Genomic DNA, 18,989 nt, shown 5'->3' on the forward strand with positions numbered 1-18,989 from the left:
CCTTAAGCGTTGCGTTGAGTCTACATTGGCAAAGGCTGCGATGCAAAAACAATCCACTTCCATGGCGGGGAGAGTTTGGGTACACAGCAGGACAATGGTCTCGCTGAAGATCCCTGGCTGGTGCAGTAATAAATAAGAGGGAAGGTTTGGCTTCTGAAACAGGGGGAGTTTGAATCAAACGATGTGTGGAAGATGTAAGGATAAACCACAGACAAGTCCGGGCGGTATTACATTCTGACCAATTGGTACATTTTGTTTAGACGAATATATATATATATATATATATATATATATATACATACGGTTCAGCGTTGCCACAGAGTAAGGGAAGGTGCATTGGCCATTTGTTCCCGTGTCCGTCCTTCAGAGATGGCTTTGATGTGCACGGGAAGGGGGAAGTGTTCCAACTGCTAAATGGCCTGGAGATCAGAAACATGGGGCATTGTCGAGGGACATTTCTAAATAATTGACCACTCAAAGCTTGCCTTATTTTTAGCCACTCTGCCCTGGCAACAAGTATCACCAGTGAAACCAGTCATGGCCACCAGCAACCGACAAGGAAAGGCACTGTCCGCAGCAGCTCAGCCAAGCCACCAACCGCAGCCCCGTTGTCCCTGCTGTTTATGTAACAGAACAAGAGGTTTGGTTTCCCATCATTTCTGATGAATACCCCAAAAAAGCCAATTCATCGGCATTTGGTGGGATAAAATGGGATAGCAGTAAAGTTTGCTGGTGGTTTTTCAGAGCAGCAAAATACCATGTGGTACTTTACCTAGAATGTAATGGTTGATGTTCTGACTGGTTGCAGCTAGGGGCTATCACCAGCGGCTATAGTTTGTGGCTTTAGCTGACGACTATAGCTGATGGCTGTAGTGAGCATTTCTAGCTAGCGGCTATAGCTTTACGCTTTGGCTAGCAGTTGATAGAGACTAGCGCTGTTCTACTAGATGAAGGGTTGTGAACAGTCCCAGCTCATCTCATTCTCCGGTTGCAGTAGATTGACCATGTATTTCAGTCTGGGCTAGTGGTGAAGATATACATCCCATATAGAAGCAAGCAAGCAAGCAAACATACAAACACTTAAGCCCTTATGGTGACTACAGACAGCGCTAATGAGATGCTAATTACACGCACAGTGAAGAGGGTCAAAGAAACCAGTTGATCTTTTTAAGCGATGTTAAGCACCATACGATGTGTGCGTGAAGACAGCCACTCGCTTTTCCGTGTCCAAAACGTGCTCCATCACCTCACCGACCAATCGGATCAATCGGCTCGTTTTCCTAGTTGTATAATATGCTCAGACCGATTCCCCGGCCACCATGATTCTCCAACCACAACCAATCACATGCCAGCCTCTCAGGACTCGATGCCAAAATGCACTGCAAAGCCCATCCAACCGTTTCAGTTGAACCTCGCAATGCATGATGGGATAGGCTTAAAAAAAAACTGAAAAACAAGAGGCTACGCAACAACCTCGTTCATCTTCCAAAAAGGGGGGGGGGTGGGGGGCGGTCCAGTGCAACGCTCCGACAACAAGGAAATAAGGCCTGAACACTAATATGGGCGTGTTGGAGTCGGGGCCTGTAGGGAGGGGGAGGGGAGGCGTCGCCCGCTCGTTGCTGATTGACAGTCCGTTTTGGGGGCTCTTCCATTGGCGGCTGCGTTCAGTCTCTGGACTGGTAGAACAGGATGTAACCCGATTCAGAGTTCTTGGAAATGTCCGACGTCAGCCCGTAGAACTCCTCGATGGCCTGGGCGTCGATTTTCTGCAGACGGCGGGGAGAAGAGACAACATTGAGCGGGGCGTGAAGGCTAGCGCGCGTGTGTGTGTGTGTGTGTGTGAGGGATCATACGTGGCCACCTAAGGGATCAATGAAAGGCAAGCCGGACATTACCTCGCAAAATAAACACAGACTGGAGACATTTTGTGAAAATGACCGGCTCGCTGTCAATTATCCCCATTATAAACAAGGCTGCTTACGAAAATAAATCAAGAATTTGGCAGAAAATATAATTGTAAAAAACAATTTAATTTCTTCAACTGAAAAAATTGTTGAACCGTCAATTATCCATTCGATTTGACAGTTTGATATATTGCTCAAAGCGATGATCTGTTATCCAGAGCACAATCTGCTCTATAAAAATAACTGCCTTGATTGACCTATCCGACAAAGCCGTGGAATAAATGGGGATAAGGCAGTTTGAAACGCAGAGGGATGCTGAGTCCAGGATTCTTGCCGTTGGATTGAAAGCGGTCGCAGCGTGGGTCTGGATTGTGATGGATTAGAATGCTGCTAGCTCACACCAGGCAGTTTCAGACTCTTTTCCTCTAAGCCTGGGCTCAAAACCCAGAGAAAAATAAATAGAGGAAAACTGAATGAAAGAGGCCAAGGCTACAAAAGGCTTCGATCCGAGGCCAGAACAGAGCAAAACTTGAACAAAATATCGGAATTCTTCAAACCCTTTCAACGAAAATACCCAAATATCATATAGCATAAACCAGGCCCGGACAGCTGCAGACTCAGCGGAATAATCCAGAACCTCTGTTGACATGGAGCCAACTGTCAAGCGGTCACCAGATGTTAGAATGGGCCCTCACGCCATGATAGTGGAAAAATACCGGGACCTCCAAGCCTCTAACCCCTCTCTACCCATAATGGACCAAAACAATGTTGAGGTTTCATGGAATCTAAGCTCTCTTCTCCACTGGAGAAACACTCTTGAGGGTTTAAATGTAAAGTATTGTTGTTGTTCTTATTAAGGGATGAACGGCAGTCGAGACTGGACCTCAAGGGAAACACTGAGCGAATTAAAAAACGACACCAGTTTCACGGCAGTGGAACGGTATACAATATAAAATGATGATTTTGACACAAAATAACCGACTCACCTCCACAATGTCGTCGTCAAACAACAGCCAGAAGCCGTGGCTTTTAACGATGGTGATGTAGTGACCTCTGTTAGGACCGCTGTTCAGACAAACAGGGCAACAAGATTCGTTATTTACCGTCAAACGACTCAATACAGAGACGGCATGTTTTGCAAGTGAGAGTCAGTACAGCAATGGGAAATAAAGACTATAAACATTTACAATATAACAGATCAAATCTAATTTAACGGTGTTAGAAATAAAGTCAACCACTTTAATTAAATAGTGTCAGGAATCCAACAAAGGGGTTGTTAGCATTTTTCGGCACGCAAGAGTTTGTTGCTGACTGGTTCTTAAACTGAGCTTGAATTTACGGAAATCGACTTCCACATATATAAGAAGGAACCTATAAACAAATCATTGATTCTCTATGCTCTTCTCTTCTCATCCCATATACCAGAGTAAAGAGCCCCTATTTCACCACCAGAGGATTGGCTAGATCAGCACAGCGAGTTGGTACAGTCCACTGGGTAAACCCATCTACCCATCGTCCATCTATGAGTGGACAGCCCTCCCCACTAGTGACGTCGACGGGCCGATTCTGCATCGGCTGATCCACCTCCCGGCGGGTGGCAAAACAGGAGCTCCCCCTTCAGAAGACGCAGCCAGGTGTGGTTTCCCCAAAAAGTCCCAGCGGTGTGTTTGTCGGCCCCCTACCTGCCGCAGTGCACCACGACGGCCACCAGGTCGTACATGCGGTCGGGGTTGGTGGCGTCGCCGGACGTGTTGAAGAGCCGCAGCTCCAGCGGGAAGACCACGCGGTAGGACAGCTTGGTGTAGCGGTGCAGCTGGTCCATGTACTTGAACCGCTTGAGGTGCAGCGCTAGGATCATGGGCAGCTTCTTCACCCTCATCCTGGGAGGAGGAGGAGGGGAGATGGAGGGGAAGGGGGGGTTAGTGTTACTGGTTTTAACATTTTTTTATGTTTTAAGGGTTTTATCATACCCTGGAAACCCAGAGTTCTCGCGAGAGCACAATTTGAATTTGCTCAGCGAGTCACTCTGGGAACGAGCTATATACTCACTCCCCAATTCCCCTGGCCCAGAACATCAACCAATCACATCGGTGTATCTGATATAGGCGGGCCAAAAGCGTTGCGGTTTTACCGACCGGATACGGCAAGAGTCTTTTCTTTTGGTTAGCTCCGCTGGTCTGGATACGTCACCCCTTGTATTCTTCTGATTGGTCGTAGTGTTATCCAATTGCGTGCAGTGATATTTTCAAATGCATCTTTGGTTCCGCCCCTCGAGTTGGGCCATTTTCATTACTCGTTGCCAGACCCTACAGCTTTCTAGATGTGGGTCTGGATTTCCAGGCTACCAAGGACATGGATCTTACAATATCATGAGTGCACACTTCTCCTATTGCCCAGAAAAATCCCTCTTGCCGCCTCAAACCAACAAATGCTCAAAATCATTGCTTTGATTGACAAAAGGAAAACGTTGATGACAGTACGCTGTACCAAAGACCCGCCAACACAATCAGGTTGTCAACACCACTAGCCCCCACTAACCCCCCCCTTCCTCCACCCTCATCCTTTTTCCATCTAGAAGTTTCCGTCCGGGAGCAGGAGGCTGGAGGGGTGGACGGGCGACGGCAACCTACGTTTGTGCTCTTCCTGCTGGAAGAAGATGTCCCATGCCAGCAAAGCACTCTGGCTGCTTACTGGAACCAATGTAGAGTACTAGGTACTAGGATGACACGCTTCTAAATGTGCGTGTGTGTGGTCTCGGTGACACGAAACAGAAGCCAATCACAGCGAGACTTCGATACGGCGTTGAGTCAACGGGGGCCCCTTAAGGCCGCCAGGGGCCCTAGATGTGTCCTACTTAGTTACCTATTTCTGTTAGTATTCATTAAGCAGAGCCTGGAGGGGAGAGGAAGAGGAGACGAGATGAAGAGTTGGAGAGGAGAAAAGAAGAGAGGAAAGGGGGAGAGGAAAGGAGGGAGGAGAGGAGAGAGAAGATAGGACCGGAAAGTTCAAGTGGAAGGGGGCCCCTTGCTACAACAACAGACCTTGGACCTAAAACGTAAGGCAGGAAGTGACTCGGACGATTGATGACATCACTCACCTCTTCTGTGCTTCCTGTTTGCTGCGGCACTGCTCACAGTAGTACTTGTACTCACTGCATAACGTTTCTGTGTTGCTGAAGCCCCTGTGGACACGGACACACACACACACACAGATTAAGGTTGGACACCATAATATTAAGTCATTTCTACCATAGGATTGGACACTTGCGATGGAAGTTAGTGTGTAATCAAAGTGTGTGTGTGTGTGTGTGCACGCGCACCTGAGACAGTGTGTGATGGAGGTGTTTTGCTCCACGTCGACGGACAGGTCGAGGAAGTCCTCGTCTTTGCTGCTCACCTGCACAGGTGAAGAGAGACATTGAGACAAAGTTCTGTTCGGCTCCCAATGCTGCTCAACAGTCTAATCACGGTTGCTTGTCCTCCACCGCCTCCCCCCACTCACCGCTTCACAGTTGAGGCAGCGCGTCTCGTTGGTCAACGTGCCCTGGAAGATCTCATGCACCCAGGTGCGCTGCGCCTCCTTCGTCCCCCCACTGCTCCCTCCTCCTCCTCCACCTCCACCTCCGCCGCCTCCTCCCCCTACGTCTCCCCCCGCATCTCCTACTCCTCCTCCCACTCCTCCCGCTCCTCCGTTGTGGAGGAGCTTCCCGTTGTGGGTCTGCTGCTCCGGGGTCTTCTCCTCCTGCAGGAGGTCCGCGATGGTGTTGAGGAGGTAGTTGAGGAACTCGTGGGCGTCCTGCTGCATGTAGTTATCAAAGAGCTCTGAGGAGGGAGACAGGTTGGAGAGGGGGAGAAGGGGCAGAGACAGCAATGGGGAGAGCATCGGAGAGAGGTGCAGACCAAGATAAAGAGATGGAGAGCCGGTGAGTGGAAAGAATGACAGAGAAAATAGACGGAACGAGGAGGTGGAGAGAGGGATGAATGAGGAAGAGAAGACAGGGAAAATAAACAGCGTCAATGTTTGTTAGAGGAACCGGAGAGAGAGAGAGAGCGATAGATGGAGAACGACAGTGGTGGAAGAGCGAGAGAGGAACATATTCAGGTCTTGTGAAACAGTGTTTCCACATTAGTCGTCTGACTCTACAGATATGATTCTGTCAGCCCTTGACCAGCAAGACTACTTGTTATACATCTAGATAAAGAGATGACTTAATACATTTGACCTAATACTGTATCCCTCTCTCTCATCATGTGTCTCTTAACCTCTCTACATCAGTCTCCCCCTAATTTTGCCTCCCTCTCTATAGTCTCCCTCTCTATACTATGTCTCCTTCTCTCCCTCAGTCAGTCTACTATAATTAAGGGGTGTGTGTGTGTGTGTGTGTGTGTGTGTGTGTGTGTGTGTGTGTGTGTGTGTGTGTGTGTGTGTGTGTGTGTGTGTGTGTGTGTGTGTGTGTGTGTGTGTGTGTGTGTGTGTGTGTGTGTGTGTCCCTCTCTCATCATCAATCTCGCCCTCTCATTTCAATTGAACTCACCTAAGCGTTATTGCGCTACATTAAAATGAAAAAACGTGCCTCCAAGGCATGAGGAACGAACAGAATGCTAAATATGTCATTGGATCCTCTCTCCCTGCTCACCGTTCTCCTTCCTCAGACGGGAGATGAACTTCTTCGGGGGGATGACCCCCACCTTCTTCTTCTGCGTGGCGATGCTGTTGAAGAGGTCGGCCAGGCGCAGGGACTCCTTGCGCCGGGGCTGCACCTGCAACACACACACACACACACACACACACACACACACACACACACACACACACACACACACACACACACACACACACACACACACACACACACACACACACACACACACACACACCTTAGCACCTCCCCGTATTTGTACCCATAACAAGATGTATCCTACTGACTGACTGAAGCCGCCACAAAACTCTTACAATAACCTCACTATCTCTATTGTAATACCTGAAGTTGATCAAAACCAAGCCATATTTAACCGTAACTTACTCTTAACCTAACCATCTCTAAACTAAAACCTACAATTCATCTTTAGCATGATACCTAAAGCCCTATCCTCAAAACTGTACTTTTTAGCAAAGCGACTCTTCAGATAGGTTTCAGTGGTCTGAATCTGGACATTCAAACCGGAAGAGTCAGTTTATGTAGTCTTTGTACCCGTTCAGACCAGGTTTGACCAGTAACTCACCTTATATGCCAGAACTTTCTCTCTGAACGGCCGGCAGAAATACAACGCCTGCAGGACTGAGTTACAGTAGCAGGTGTTTCCAAACTGCAGAGACAAACAGATTCACAAACAGTTTAGTGAGAGGAAGAGACAGAGACAAGGACAGGGAGAGAGAGCCAGAGAGATCATGTGTTTTTGATTGATCAACACTCACATTGACCAATCCGAAGTAGTGTTCATTTACGGGAAACTGTTCCGGTCCAATCTCCTTCTCCAAAGCGGAGGCATTGGCGCCCTGAGAGAGGTAGAGGGACAGAAAGAAAGAGAGATAAGACAAAGAGAGCGAGTGAGGTAGAGAGAGGAAGATAGACGGAGAGAGGGCAGAAGAGAGGAAGAGATAACGGAGAGAAACAGGGAGAGAGAGGGAGGGAGGGAGAAGGGGCGAGTGAAGTGGGGATGGAGGGGGAGAGAGAAAATAAATATCCGACATAACAATGGCACGCATTAAGTGTTCCTGCAGTTCTGCATTCCTAGTCGGATTTACATTTTTCCTTTAATCCTTGCTAATTTATTTGGTTGGATGATCAACTTTAGATGTTAGGTTAGATTTACGAACAGATAGAGCAGGTTGACTAGAAACCGGAAGATTGCTAGTTTGATCCCCGGCTCCTGCTCACTGAGAGTCGATGTGTCTCTGCTAACTGCTACTGATGAGCTGGCTGTCGCCTTGCATGGTGTGTCAATGTGTGTATTAACCGTTGCTATTTGCTTTCGATAAAAGGTCCTGAAACTACAGCCTCCTGTATTGCAGAAACATACTCATCTAGTCAATAGGCTGACAGTAGTGGACACTGTATACATAACACAGTAGGCCAATATATAAAACCCTCATATACATTACTATATGTAATAATTTATCAAACACAGTACAACTACATTGGGTTCACCAAAATGCAGCTAGTTTCTATATCAGATTCAAGGTGGTTAAAACTGAGTTGAAAGGTTGGTTAGTGTACTGTAGCTAGAGGGGAAGCAGTGCATCATGGGAATAAGAGTCTGGACAATCCCATCCATGCACACCCACACATTGCCCACTGTTGCACATTGAGGTAATATTGTATTACAGTATTATGCACACCACATCCGTCGTAAGCACAGACCGGCAAACAGGATGCCGTAAGGCGGCTTCAAGGACAAAGCCACTGACGTCTACTGTAGATATGAATGCACAACCACAATCATAGAACAATTAAACACAATGGTTCAAAAGATGTACCCAAAAATTACCCACGGCACCAATGTCACAGCAGAGAACACTCTTATTTTGCATTTCTGCAGAATAATGACACAGAACCCCTGACGAGGTGACACATGATCCTGACCACTGGTTTACATTACAGAGAGGCTGGTCAAATAAATCAGACATGGACATTAATAGCCGGTGAAAAATGAAAAGGTAAAATACGTGTAACAGGTTGTTATTATTACAATATGATAATTGCACATATGTTCCTGAACAGTTATCCCAATAATGTAGCATCTGCTTTCAGTCAAAGAGACTTCCAGTCAACTCGGATACATGTCAGTGAGTGGCAGGTAGGGGGATAGGGCCTCTTGCTAGAAGATGCCTACAGGTAGACTGCGGACATTGGGAATCGAACCCAGTACCATTCTGCTGGTAGTAGACCACCTGAACCAATAGACTATCCTGAATGCAACTAAAGTAACGTAAGACTACTGGATATTAAACCGACCCAAATAGGTTCCTATAGGGTTATTTCTTACACATATGGGCTGATTTATGAACGCGTACTTTTCTATAGACTCTCTGTTAAAGTCTGACAGTGACGTCAGGCTAAATCTGAGCTAAGCTAGTTAGCCGTGGTTCAACCTTTCATCAGCCCTCAGGTCTCATTGACAACCAGGCACGCAGTGTGTAGACACAACACAACAACAAGAACAACAGTAAGCCTCAACACAACTTGGCCTCCAACACAGACACACCACTGTGTTGTGTTGGGACTAGCTCACGGCTAAAGGGCTAGCTGTGTGTGTGTATGTGTGTGTATCATCATCATGATGATGTTTCAAACTGAGGTTAGCAAGTTTTCTAAACCCCTGAATTGATATCGCGAACAGACCAGCTAGTAACACGCTGAAGCTATGTTAGCAAGTCTGCTTACAGACCAGCTTCATTTAAAAGGTGCAGCTGAGTGCGATCTAACAGAGCGGCTAGCTTAACCAAACCCGGCGGTGTTAGCTGGTCCGACCTAGCTTAGCTTTAGCTTGTTAACACGTCAGGGTCCACCGGACACACAAAACAAAACACAACACCAACACAAACACCGGAATAACGGGGTTCTACCGTACCATCGTACAAATCGAGGCGATCTTTCGGACTGTCATCAGTATTTCCATCCGTAATCCTCCATACTGGACCTGGACCACCGGTGTTTAGAAACGATCGCAGCCGAATAGGGCTGCAGAGTTCCGGGGAAACCTTTCCGCCCGTCCGGCCTGTCTGGTGGTCGTGGTGGTGGAGGAGGGAGTGTCGCTGACGCACCGTGCAGGGTTGCTTGGTTCAAGGCATCACACCACGGCGTGGGGCGGTGCCGTGTGTGACAGACAGTAGAGGTGATAGAATCCGCATTGTGCTTCACACCTGGACGAACAATGACAGAAAACGACTGTCCCCAAAGTGGACCGAACGACGGAGTAAAAACAAACTGATATGTCAGCCGACCTCAGCTGTCAATGGTGGTGGCATTTCTTTTTTAGTTGTTTTTTTTCTACCCTTCTATTACTCTTGATATTATATTGTATACTATATATGTATGCAGATATATTTTGGATTTTTGTAGTTGTATTCTTATTTAATGTAAAAAAAACAACATTTGAATATTCATATTATTACATTATATTTTAATATTTTACCTCCGCTCCGATACCCTTATTACCTGACTATACGCCAACTTTCTTAAACACATCTAGAATAAAACAATACAGGTTTATGCGATCCCTCAGATACCTTATCGGAACACACGCAGTGACCACCCATGCACCGTCGGTGCGCCTGCATGCGCACGGTGCCAAAGTGCGCTTCATCCGTTTATTCTTTTTGAGAAATCAACTTTAGTTTTTAATATAAACTGGCCATGGCCAATAATAACTTCGTATTGTACTTAGTACTCATACGTTTGCATTAGTACTAGTAAGACCCGGTAGACCTATGAAAGGCTAATATGTGTAATTACTACTAATAGTTTTAATTACTACTAATAGTAAATAAAGGCCCTGTTGGCCTAATCTTGAGGTATTCATTTGATGCTGCAGCCAAGTTCAGACGCGTCTGGGAATATTGAGCCAATGCATGGTCAGCCTACACACACACACACACACACACACACACACACACACACACACACACACACACACACACACACACACACACACACACACACACCCTCTCTCTTGCGCTCTCTCTCTCTCTTAACACACAATCCCTCTCCCTCTCTCTGGCTCGGTCCGGTCGGCTACACGGTGGAAGCAGCCGACCCAGTGTGTGTGTATGTGTTTGTGTGTGTGTATGCGTTTGTGTGTGCACGCACTAATCCCGGATGACTGAAACACATATTCAGTTCGGTATATATATATTTAAAAAAAAACGCCTAAACTGCCCTTCCTTTGATGCTCCACAAGCGGGAAGCAAGAATTCAAGTCCATTTTCTGAATCAACGGGGAGTATTGACTTGACCACACGGACCTACTAGAGTAGAGGACTCTACTCGCCCTCACCCACTACTGAAGATAGCAGTGAGGAAAGATAGAGAGATAGGTCTGGTGGAGGGAGGCACACAGACCGCATTGCCAGACAGGCTGATAACGGACCGGAGCGAGGGGAGCTAAATGCGGATCACAGCCGACCCAGCGAGGACGATGAGCGGTGGCGGTTCTGGCAACTTTCTGCTGGTTCCCATACCGGAGTACCCCGTGCTGGACTGCGTGGTTCCCAACAAAAACGTCAAAATCGTGGTGTTGGGTGCGAGCAACGTCGGGAAAACTGGTAAGACAATGGGGTTTTACAACTTGTTCTGGTGGATAAACAATTGAACACAGAGGACCAACTCAGCAAAAAAAAAAAAACTTTGAGATTATTACATTTTAAGTCATTGTCTTGAAAGAGCATTTAAAAAAAAGTGGGGTAGCTGACTTCAACGTATCCTCATGCTTACTGAAGACCATATCACGCATGTCTATGTCCTCCTAAAACTGGTTTCGTTCACTGAGGCCAGTGTATTTTGTTCTCCAGAGATCACAAGAAATGTAATTGTCCAGAACTAACCAGTTCAAAAGGAATGTCGGAAGTTACATTCAAAGCCAACAGGGGGCGACATATCGGAAAACGCTACATGATATACATACAATAGTCGTTTTATTATTAGAAGTCATTATTTTGTATTGGTAACTGTAAAAACTCTAAAACAATATGTGAAAGAAATCACAAACCCATACGTAATTGCTTCGTCATAAAAGGAATTCCATTGTATGTTCATGGTTTATATCATAGATAGATTTACATACATGTCGAGTGTTATTATGACAGCCCTTTTCAACACAAATCATGCTCTGTCCAAACACGGCGCTCTTGTTGTGCTACTCATCCTGTTTCCTGCCGTTTCAGCACTCATTGTCCGCTTCCTCACCAAGAGGTTCATAGGAGACTATGAAGCCAACACTGGTGAGATTTTCCTCCAACGATTAAGCCATCCAACGATTAAACCATCCATTCATTCATTCATCCTTTAATTTATTCCTCCAATCATTCATTCATACATATGACATTGACCCATTCCTCCATTCATTCATTTATATATATATATATGAAATCCATCCATTCATTAATTTATTCATCTTCATTTACATTTAGGGCATTTAGCAGACGCTTTTATCCAAAGCAACTTACAATAAGTACATTTTTCAGAAGAAAGAGAAACAACAATGTATCGCTGCCGGTGCAGAGAGGATGTTGCTGGTTTATTTGCTGGGTTAACCCTAACAACAAAGAGCTAGGATAAGACGCTACAGAAGTGCTATTGTTAACCTCCACCTGTGTGTCCCTCCACATGTCTCTTTCTCCGCCTGTCTCTCTCTCCGCCTGTCTCTCTCTCCCCCTGTCTCTCTCTCCGCCTGTCTCTCTCTCCCCCTGTCTCTCTCTCCCCCTGTCTCTCTCTCCCCCTGTCTCTCTCTCCCCCTGTCTCTCTCTCCGCCTGTCTCTCTCTCAGGTGCTCTGTATTCCAGGAAGTTGAGTCTGGAGGGTGAGGAGGTCTCCCTGCAGGTCCAGGACACACCCTGTGTAGCTCTGCAGGTAACGCACGCACGCACGCACGCACGCACGCACGCACGCATGCACGCACGCACGCACGCACGCACGCATGCACGCACGCACGCACGCACGACCACACACACGCATGCACGCACGCACGCACGCACGCACGACCACACACACACGCACGCATGACCACACACACACACACACACACACACACACACACACACACACACACACACACACACACACACACACACACACACACACACACACACACACACACACACACACACACACACACACACACATATGCATGCATGACCACTCACTCACTCACTCACTCACCCTCACACAGACTTCTCATGTTATTTTATCATTTATCTTTTTATATTTTTATGTATATATTGTATTGGGGCTTTATCTTGAATCTAGTTGGACCAGAAGAATGCATAATGGCTGATGGTCCAATGGCATTCCAATGTAAATACACCCCCCCCCCCCCCCCCCCCCCCCCCCCCACAACCCAGACCCCTGTTCTCTGTTTGCCCTACACAACCTTTGACCTTCTAATTTCGATGAACAGTGAACACAGATTGTCCACGCAGAAAAAGTGCACACCGAATAGCATCCACTTTGATTACTAACACCAGGAACGGATCAACATGAAACGGCTAGTTGCATCAGTTCATAAGTGGTGTTCATCCCCACCCTAACATCAATATCCTGCTTTACTTTGAACTGTGAACATGAATGTGAACCCGGGGGTCTGCCGGCGTTTTGCTGTTTGCTCAGAGGGAAGAGCTGTCCCTAAAAAGTTAAAGAATAACCACGCTAACAGACATGGACTCCACTAGAAATGCACACCAAACACAAGGTTTACATGGAAGACACTAAACAGTCCGCACTTAAAGTTGTTCAAATGTAAAGTTTCTAGAACGCTAACATCCGGCCTTCCTCGGAAATGTGTCACATTAAGGACCAAGGAGTGGTCTGCCTCTGTCTGTAACCTGTGCTCTGCTCAGCGGATAGAAAGTACAAATATGAGTCAGAACATCTGTACACATCCCATACCTGTCAAACTCCATATTTCTCTCTCTCTCTCTCTCTCTCTCTCTCCCTCTCTCCCTCTCCCTCCCTCAGGATGATGTGGACGGTTTGTACTGCCAGGAACAGATAAATAGGTGAGCTCTTTTCATGTTTCTGTCTGTCTCTCTTCCCTCGTCTTTCTTTGTCTTGTTCTTTCTTCCTTTTCTTCATTCTTTCGTTGTTACTTCCCTCTGTCTTGCATTCTTTCCGTGGACTGAGCTAACCTGTGTGTAGCGCTTTCGCCAGGTCTGATTACGACCTCTGACCTTTGGCTCTGTCCCCGGTAAACCTCTCTCTCTCCCTCTCTTCCCCTGTCTCTCTATCATCTTTGGACCTCTCTCTTGCTCTACCATTTCTCTCTCTCTCTATCTCTCTCTCTCTATCTCTCCATCTCTCTCGCTCTCTTTATCTGCTCTCTCTCCCTCTCTCCCTCTCTTTATCTGTCTCTCTATCATCTCTGGACCTCTCTCACTCTGTCATCTATCTCTACTCTCTCACTCTCTCTCACTCTCACTCTCACTCTCTCACTCTCTCACTCTCACTCTCTCTCACACTCTCTCTTTCCCTCCCTCTTTACATCTGTCTCTCTATCATCTCTGGACGTCTCTCTCGCTCCATAATCTATCTCCACCACAACCCTCCCTCTCCGGAGCCTGCTGCTATACTGTCTCTATAGCGGTGTCCTTCCCTGTGGCTCCAGGTCCATCTACTGGGCGGATGGCTACGTCCTGGTGTTCTCCATCACCGACTACAACAGCTACCGCACCATCCAGCCCCTGTACCAGCACGTCCGCCGCATCCACCCCTCGGGGAACATACCTGTTATACTGGTGTGTGTGTGTGTGTGTGTAACATATATAATCAAAAGACACTGAAATGTGCTTCAATAATGTTTGTTTTACTCCAAACTACATTTGAAGTGAAATTATGAAATAATTCATGGATTTGCTCATTTGTTAAGAAATGTACAAACTCAGTCACACATAGTCACTCTCTCACCCTCATCCTCATCCACTCACAGACAGTGTTGCACGGAGCATATGCTAGTGGCATCACTAGTAATAATCTATAATCTATAATCCCTACTCCGTCACATGATGCTGTATAATCCGATGTGTAATCCTGCAGGTGGGCAACAAGAGCGACCTGCTGAGGGCCCGGCAGGTACCCGCGGAGGAGGGGGAGGGGCTGGCCGCCAGCCTAGGTTAGACACACCTCATCCCCTTATGGTTAGCTTTAGCTTCTGTCTACTAGCGACCACTGTCAACAAACAAAGGTTGTCCTTCCCTCAGGGGGGGCGTACTTTGAGGCGTCGGCCAGAGAGAACCACGACGGAGTTCACGCGGCCTTCCTCCAGCTCTGTCAGGAGGTACCCCCCCCCCCCCCCCCCCCCCCCCGCCCGGTCGTCATTCACAGCAGCTTCCTCTCTTCCATGGGAGAGATTTCCTGCCACATTTCCTGATTGACTTTTACTGAACACGTCACAAATCTCAAATCACAGGGTCTTCATACCCGTTATGTAATGCGATTAAAGTAAAAAGTAAAAGAAGTAGTAAAAGAAGAAAAAATAAAGTAAAAATTGTTGATGTTTGATTTAGAAGCGGAGCAATTTGACGTTCAATTCATGTCCACGGACTCCACAGTTTTTACGTGCAACTTTTTTCTCGTTTCACCATCCTCTGAATCCCGCCCGCACCGGCTCCTCCCTCTCTCCCTCCAGGTGAGCCGGGCGCTGGGCGGGGGCAACGGGGAGAAGAGGAGGCCCGGGCTCCACCTGGCCAGGCCCAAGTCCCCCAACATGCAGGAGCTGAAGAGGAGGTTCCGCCAGGTCCTCTCCTCCAAGGGCAAGTCGGCCTCGGGTCCCTGAGCCGCGCGGCCCGGCGGAAAACCCGGAGAGCAAAACACGGAACGGATTCAAATGATAATGGTCTCCGCTGACGAAAGAATGGAATTACGGGATAATGGACCGGACTTCTTTTTCCTTGTTTTTTTTCTGGAATTGGAACGGTTCTGATCTGATTCTAAAAAGTCAGAACAACGTTTTACCCGCCGTGTTTGAACCACCCTATTGAAACTCTGAAGACTTTGGCTAAAGAGGTGACCGGGGAAAGTTTAAAGGAAGTTACAAACAAATATGCTTTGTTGGATGAATGGACAGATGGATAGCACAATGATAATGGATGGATGGATGGGTGGCTAAAAAGGTGGATGGATGGATGGATGATGGATGGAGGGGTGGAGAGGTGGATGGAGGGATGGCTAGATGGTGAAAGGATGGATGGTTAGATGATGACCGAATTGGATGAATGGACCGACCAGCTGATGGACGGGAGAAGTGTTTACAACACAGGTTAAAACACAGGAAGCTTCACCAAAAGGAACCATGACCTCACTACCTGACGCCATTCCGATGGCCCACCGAATGACATCATCATGGTGCGACATCATCATCATCGAGTGACGCCACTATTGTGTGACTGAGAGGATTGTTATTGTTTGCCAAATAACAGATTCTTTTCTAACCGATTGTTTGTCTCTGAGCTCCGCCCCTTTGCCCCCAGTCCCCTGCTATCGAGCTGCGATGCTTGAGTGGTCGGGAGTGGAGGGCCGACAGGGCAGTGATCCAACAAGAGTGGAGCAGAGAGTACGACTGTGACCAATCATGGACAGCCAGGATGTATCTGTATTATACCTCTCAGTGATGGATTGAGCCATATGGTATTGTGTCTGTGTTGACAAAGGTGTTGTCCTTCAGTGTTGACAATGCATTGATGCTGTACTGATGCAGTATTGCCATGTATCGATACAGTATTGATAATACTCAATACAGTATACTCAGTTTCAATGTGTTCATGAGTTTATGAACAATAAATTCAGTGTAAAAAATGTATAATTTGATATGGTGTGAAATAATCTAGTAGGGGTTAGAGGACAAACCACAGGTTTTATGCCTTTCATTTAAAATCTCTGACCTCTCCCTTCATTCCTGGAAGAGATTTTATCTATAACACAATATAGGACATCTGGATACATTACAAACCAAAGTCATGAACAATAAGGTACAGTTGACTGAATGTTATAGAATTTATGGAAACTGTGTGGCGACGGATTCCACATCTGTTAGCCATAAATATACATCACTATCTACTGTATATATGTAAAGAGAAAATATACAGTGTCTGCAAGCTATAATATATAGCGCATGCATTAAAACTGTTGAAACGGGTGTGTGTGTGTATGCAGTGTGCGTCCATGTGCGTATGAGTATTTCAGTGTGTGGGAAAGAGTGTGTATCTAATGGTGTGTGTGTGTTTAAGGGAGAAAGTAATGCAGTATGTGTGTGCATGCGTGTGTATGTGCTATGTCAGCCTGTGTGTGTGGGGGGAATGGTTTAATCTCTGGCTAACCGTGTGTGTGTTAAGAAACCGCAGTGCTACGAGCCAAAAGGTCATGAGAAACATCTGGAGTAAGTTGATACACACACTGCATACACACACACAAAAAGGCTTGACACACACACACACACCCGCACACACACACGCACACACATTAATACGCTTGATACACTCACATATACACATACAGACTTCTTAATTGTATTAATTATCTATTTATTGTTTGATGTATTTCTTGTACAAATACACTTAAACATGCATAGATATACACATACACACACACACACACACACACACACACACACACACACACACACACACACACACACACACACACACACACACACACACACAGATCCTCACAACCCCCCATCACCAAGAACTCACAGTTAATCACCCACGCAGTCACCAAAACACACACACTTTCTAACATACATTCACGCTCACTCAAACACACACAAAAAACCTTCTGAAAAATGGTCAGCTGACAACAGCATGTTGACCTCGTGACCTCGTGACCTGAGGACCTGGGTCTTTCTGGAAGCCTCATTTGTCTCGGTCCAGGGGTCTGTCTCCTACTCCCCGCCGGACCGCAGACTGTGAGAGCGTGCACGTAAAACAGTGCACGTGAGAGTGTACATGTGAGAGCGTGCACGTGAGCGTGTACACGTGAAGACCAATGCAGTCCTGATTGGTTGTGGTTTGCAGTCACAATCGTGCATGTGAAACTACAGCCAATAGGCTGTCCCCGCTTCACATGCGCTCTCTCACGTGCACTCTCTCTCACGTGCACTCTGACAGAGAGAGAACTCTAGCAGTGCTACTGTTCCGGACTTAACATTAATAGGGTAGTTGTTAAATTCTAGTTTCTCGTTACATATTTAAACATATATATATATATATGTATAAAAATACATATAAAAAGTCCATTCCTCTACAATAAAAGTACCCCCTCATACTTCCTCTCACTTTCACTCTTTTGGTTAAACGTCTTGCATGGCCACAGACACACACGCATGCAAGCACGCACACGCACACACACACACACACACACACACACACACACACACACACACACACACACACACACACACACACACTATAAATGGACAACATATGGAAGGTGTCTTTCTAGCCCATGAACATCTTTCTAACAGTGTGTGTGTGTGTGTGTATTCCGAGCCCACTCATTTGGTTAACCTGAATACATTACCACGACTACTACTTCTATGACTTTCTATATAAATGTCTATAAAGTTCTACACTGTGTCCAAGATCCCGCCACCCACAGTTGGAAAACGTTTCACCATGCAACCTGTGGCCCCTACCCTCTCACACACCCTCCCCTCCCTCCTCACGCCCTCCCCCCCCCCCCCCCCCCCCCAAACTCCCCCATCTCACATTCTGCACGTCTCCCCACACTCCGGCCAATCAGAAGACAGGGTCCTCGTTCTAGCCTCTAATCACTTCCGGCCTTTAACGCTACTTCCTGTTGCCATTGCTAAGTGTCTGTCTGGCCTGTGGTCGCTCCAGGCCAGCCCCCACTGATAGCACTGGTTATCTGTCTGCTGGGAGACAGGCCACACCCACCTCCGCTGGGTTCAGGTTAGGTCACACAGTGGGGGTTCTGGGCAGCCAATCAGAATGCGTTTTGTCCAGAGTTCAAAGGGTGATTCACAATTACGACTGCATCAATCAAATAATGCTGCGGGCAACAAGCCTTCTAGCGACAGCAGGTTCGAGATCCTATCTGCTGCATGTCATTCCCTCTCTCGCTCTCTTCTCTCTCTCTTTCTCTCTCTCTCTCTCTCTCTCTCTCTCTCTCTCTCTCTCTCTCTCTCTCGCCTTTCCTGTCCGGTCTTCACTCTCCAGTACAGTCCTGTACACCCGTACAAATGTGTATACACATTTTTCTTCAGAAGACCGGAAATGTATTGAAGCGCTGTTGACCAACACTTGGCTCACACACACTTGGTTTGAAGTGAAAGCTCTGCTTAAGATCCTCTTCAACCTAAACACTATGGAGTCGAGTACAGCCTTCCCAATACGTGGGCTGATCTCCATAAGAGATTCC

At 46.9% G+C, this 18,989-nt stretch overlaps 2 protein-coding genes across 2 annotated transcripts; one reads left to right on the forward strand and one right to left on the reverse strand.

The window, feature by feature from the left end:
• Window positions 1-871: 871 nt before the first annotated feature.
• LOC311368393 (ubiquitin carboxyl-terminal hydrolase 12-like) lies at window positions 872-9,623 on the reverse strand. The gene is made up of 10 exons (XM_084487196.1): window positions 9,476-9,623; window positions 7,320-7,400; window positions 7,127-7,210; window positions 6,541-6,664; window positions 5,406-5,725; window positions 5,224-5,300; window positions 5,002-5,085; window positions 3,587-3,784; window positions 2,891-2,969; window positions 872-1,766 (listed from the first exon to the last, which is right to left on the reverse strand). Exons 1-10 carry the CDS (start codon window positions 9,521-9,523, stop codon window positions 1,665-1,667), a joined length of 1,197 nt encoding a protein of 398 aa, XP_084343322.1. The 5' UTR covers window positions 9,524-9,623; the 3' UTR covers window positions 872-1,664.
• Window positions 9,624-10,639: 1,016 nt separating this feature from the next.
• Window positions 10,640-16,413, forward strand: rasl11a (RAS-like, family 11, member A). The gene is made up of 8 exons (XM_084487576.1): window positions 10,640-11,168; window positions 11,787-11,843; window positions 12,388-12,470; window positions 13,575-13,615; window positions 14,221-14,350; window positions 14,649-14,724; window positions 14,813-14,889; window positions 15,241-16,413. Exons 1-8 carry the CDS (start codon window positions 11,012-11,014, stop codon window positions 15,385-15,387), a joined length of 768 nt encoding a protein of 255 aa, XP_084343702.1. The 5' UTR covers window positions 10,640-11,011; the 3' UTR covers window positions 15,388-16,413.
• The last annotated feature ends 2,576 nt before the right edge of the window (window positions 16,414-18,989 follow it).

The sequence above is a fragment of the Micromesistius poutassou genome, assembly GCF_964030765.1.
Source record: "Micromesistius poutassou genome assembly, chromosome: 23".
Taxonomy (NCBI): domain Eukaryota; kingdom Metazoa; phylum Chordata; class Actinopteri; order Gadiformes; family Gadidae; genus Micromesistius; species Micromesistius poutassou.

Excerpts from the sequence above, each read along its gene's own strand:
- LOC311368393 (XM_084487196.1), bottom strand. The coding sequence starts at position 9,523 with ATGGAAATACTGATGACAGTCCGAAAGATCGCCTCGATTTGTACGATG. Across the intron at positions 5,726-6,540 it reads CCGTCTGAGGAAGGAGAACG|AGCTCTTTGATAACTACATG; the intron begins GTGAGCAGGGAG and ends CTCCCTCCTCAG. Across the intron at positions 5,086-5,223 it reads TCCATCACACACTGTCTCAG|GGGCTTCAGCAACACAGAAA; the intron begins GTGCGCGTGCAC and ends CCGTGTCCACAG.
- rasl11a (XM_084487576.1), top strand. The coding sequence starts at position 11,012 with ATGCGGATCACAGCCGACCCAGCGAGGACGATGAGCGGTGGCGGTTCT. Across the intron at positions 11,169-11,786 it reads GAGCAACGTCGGGAAAACTG|CACTCATTGTCCGCTTCCTC; the intron begins GTAAGACAATGG and ends CTGCCGTTTCAG. Across the intron at positions 14,351-14,648 it reads GGAACATACCTGTTATACTG|GTGGGCAACAAGAGCGACCT; the intron begins GTGTGTGTGTGT and ends GTAATCCTGCAG.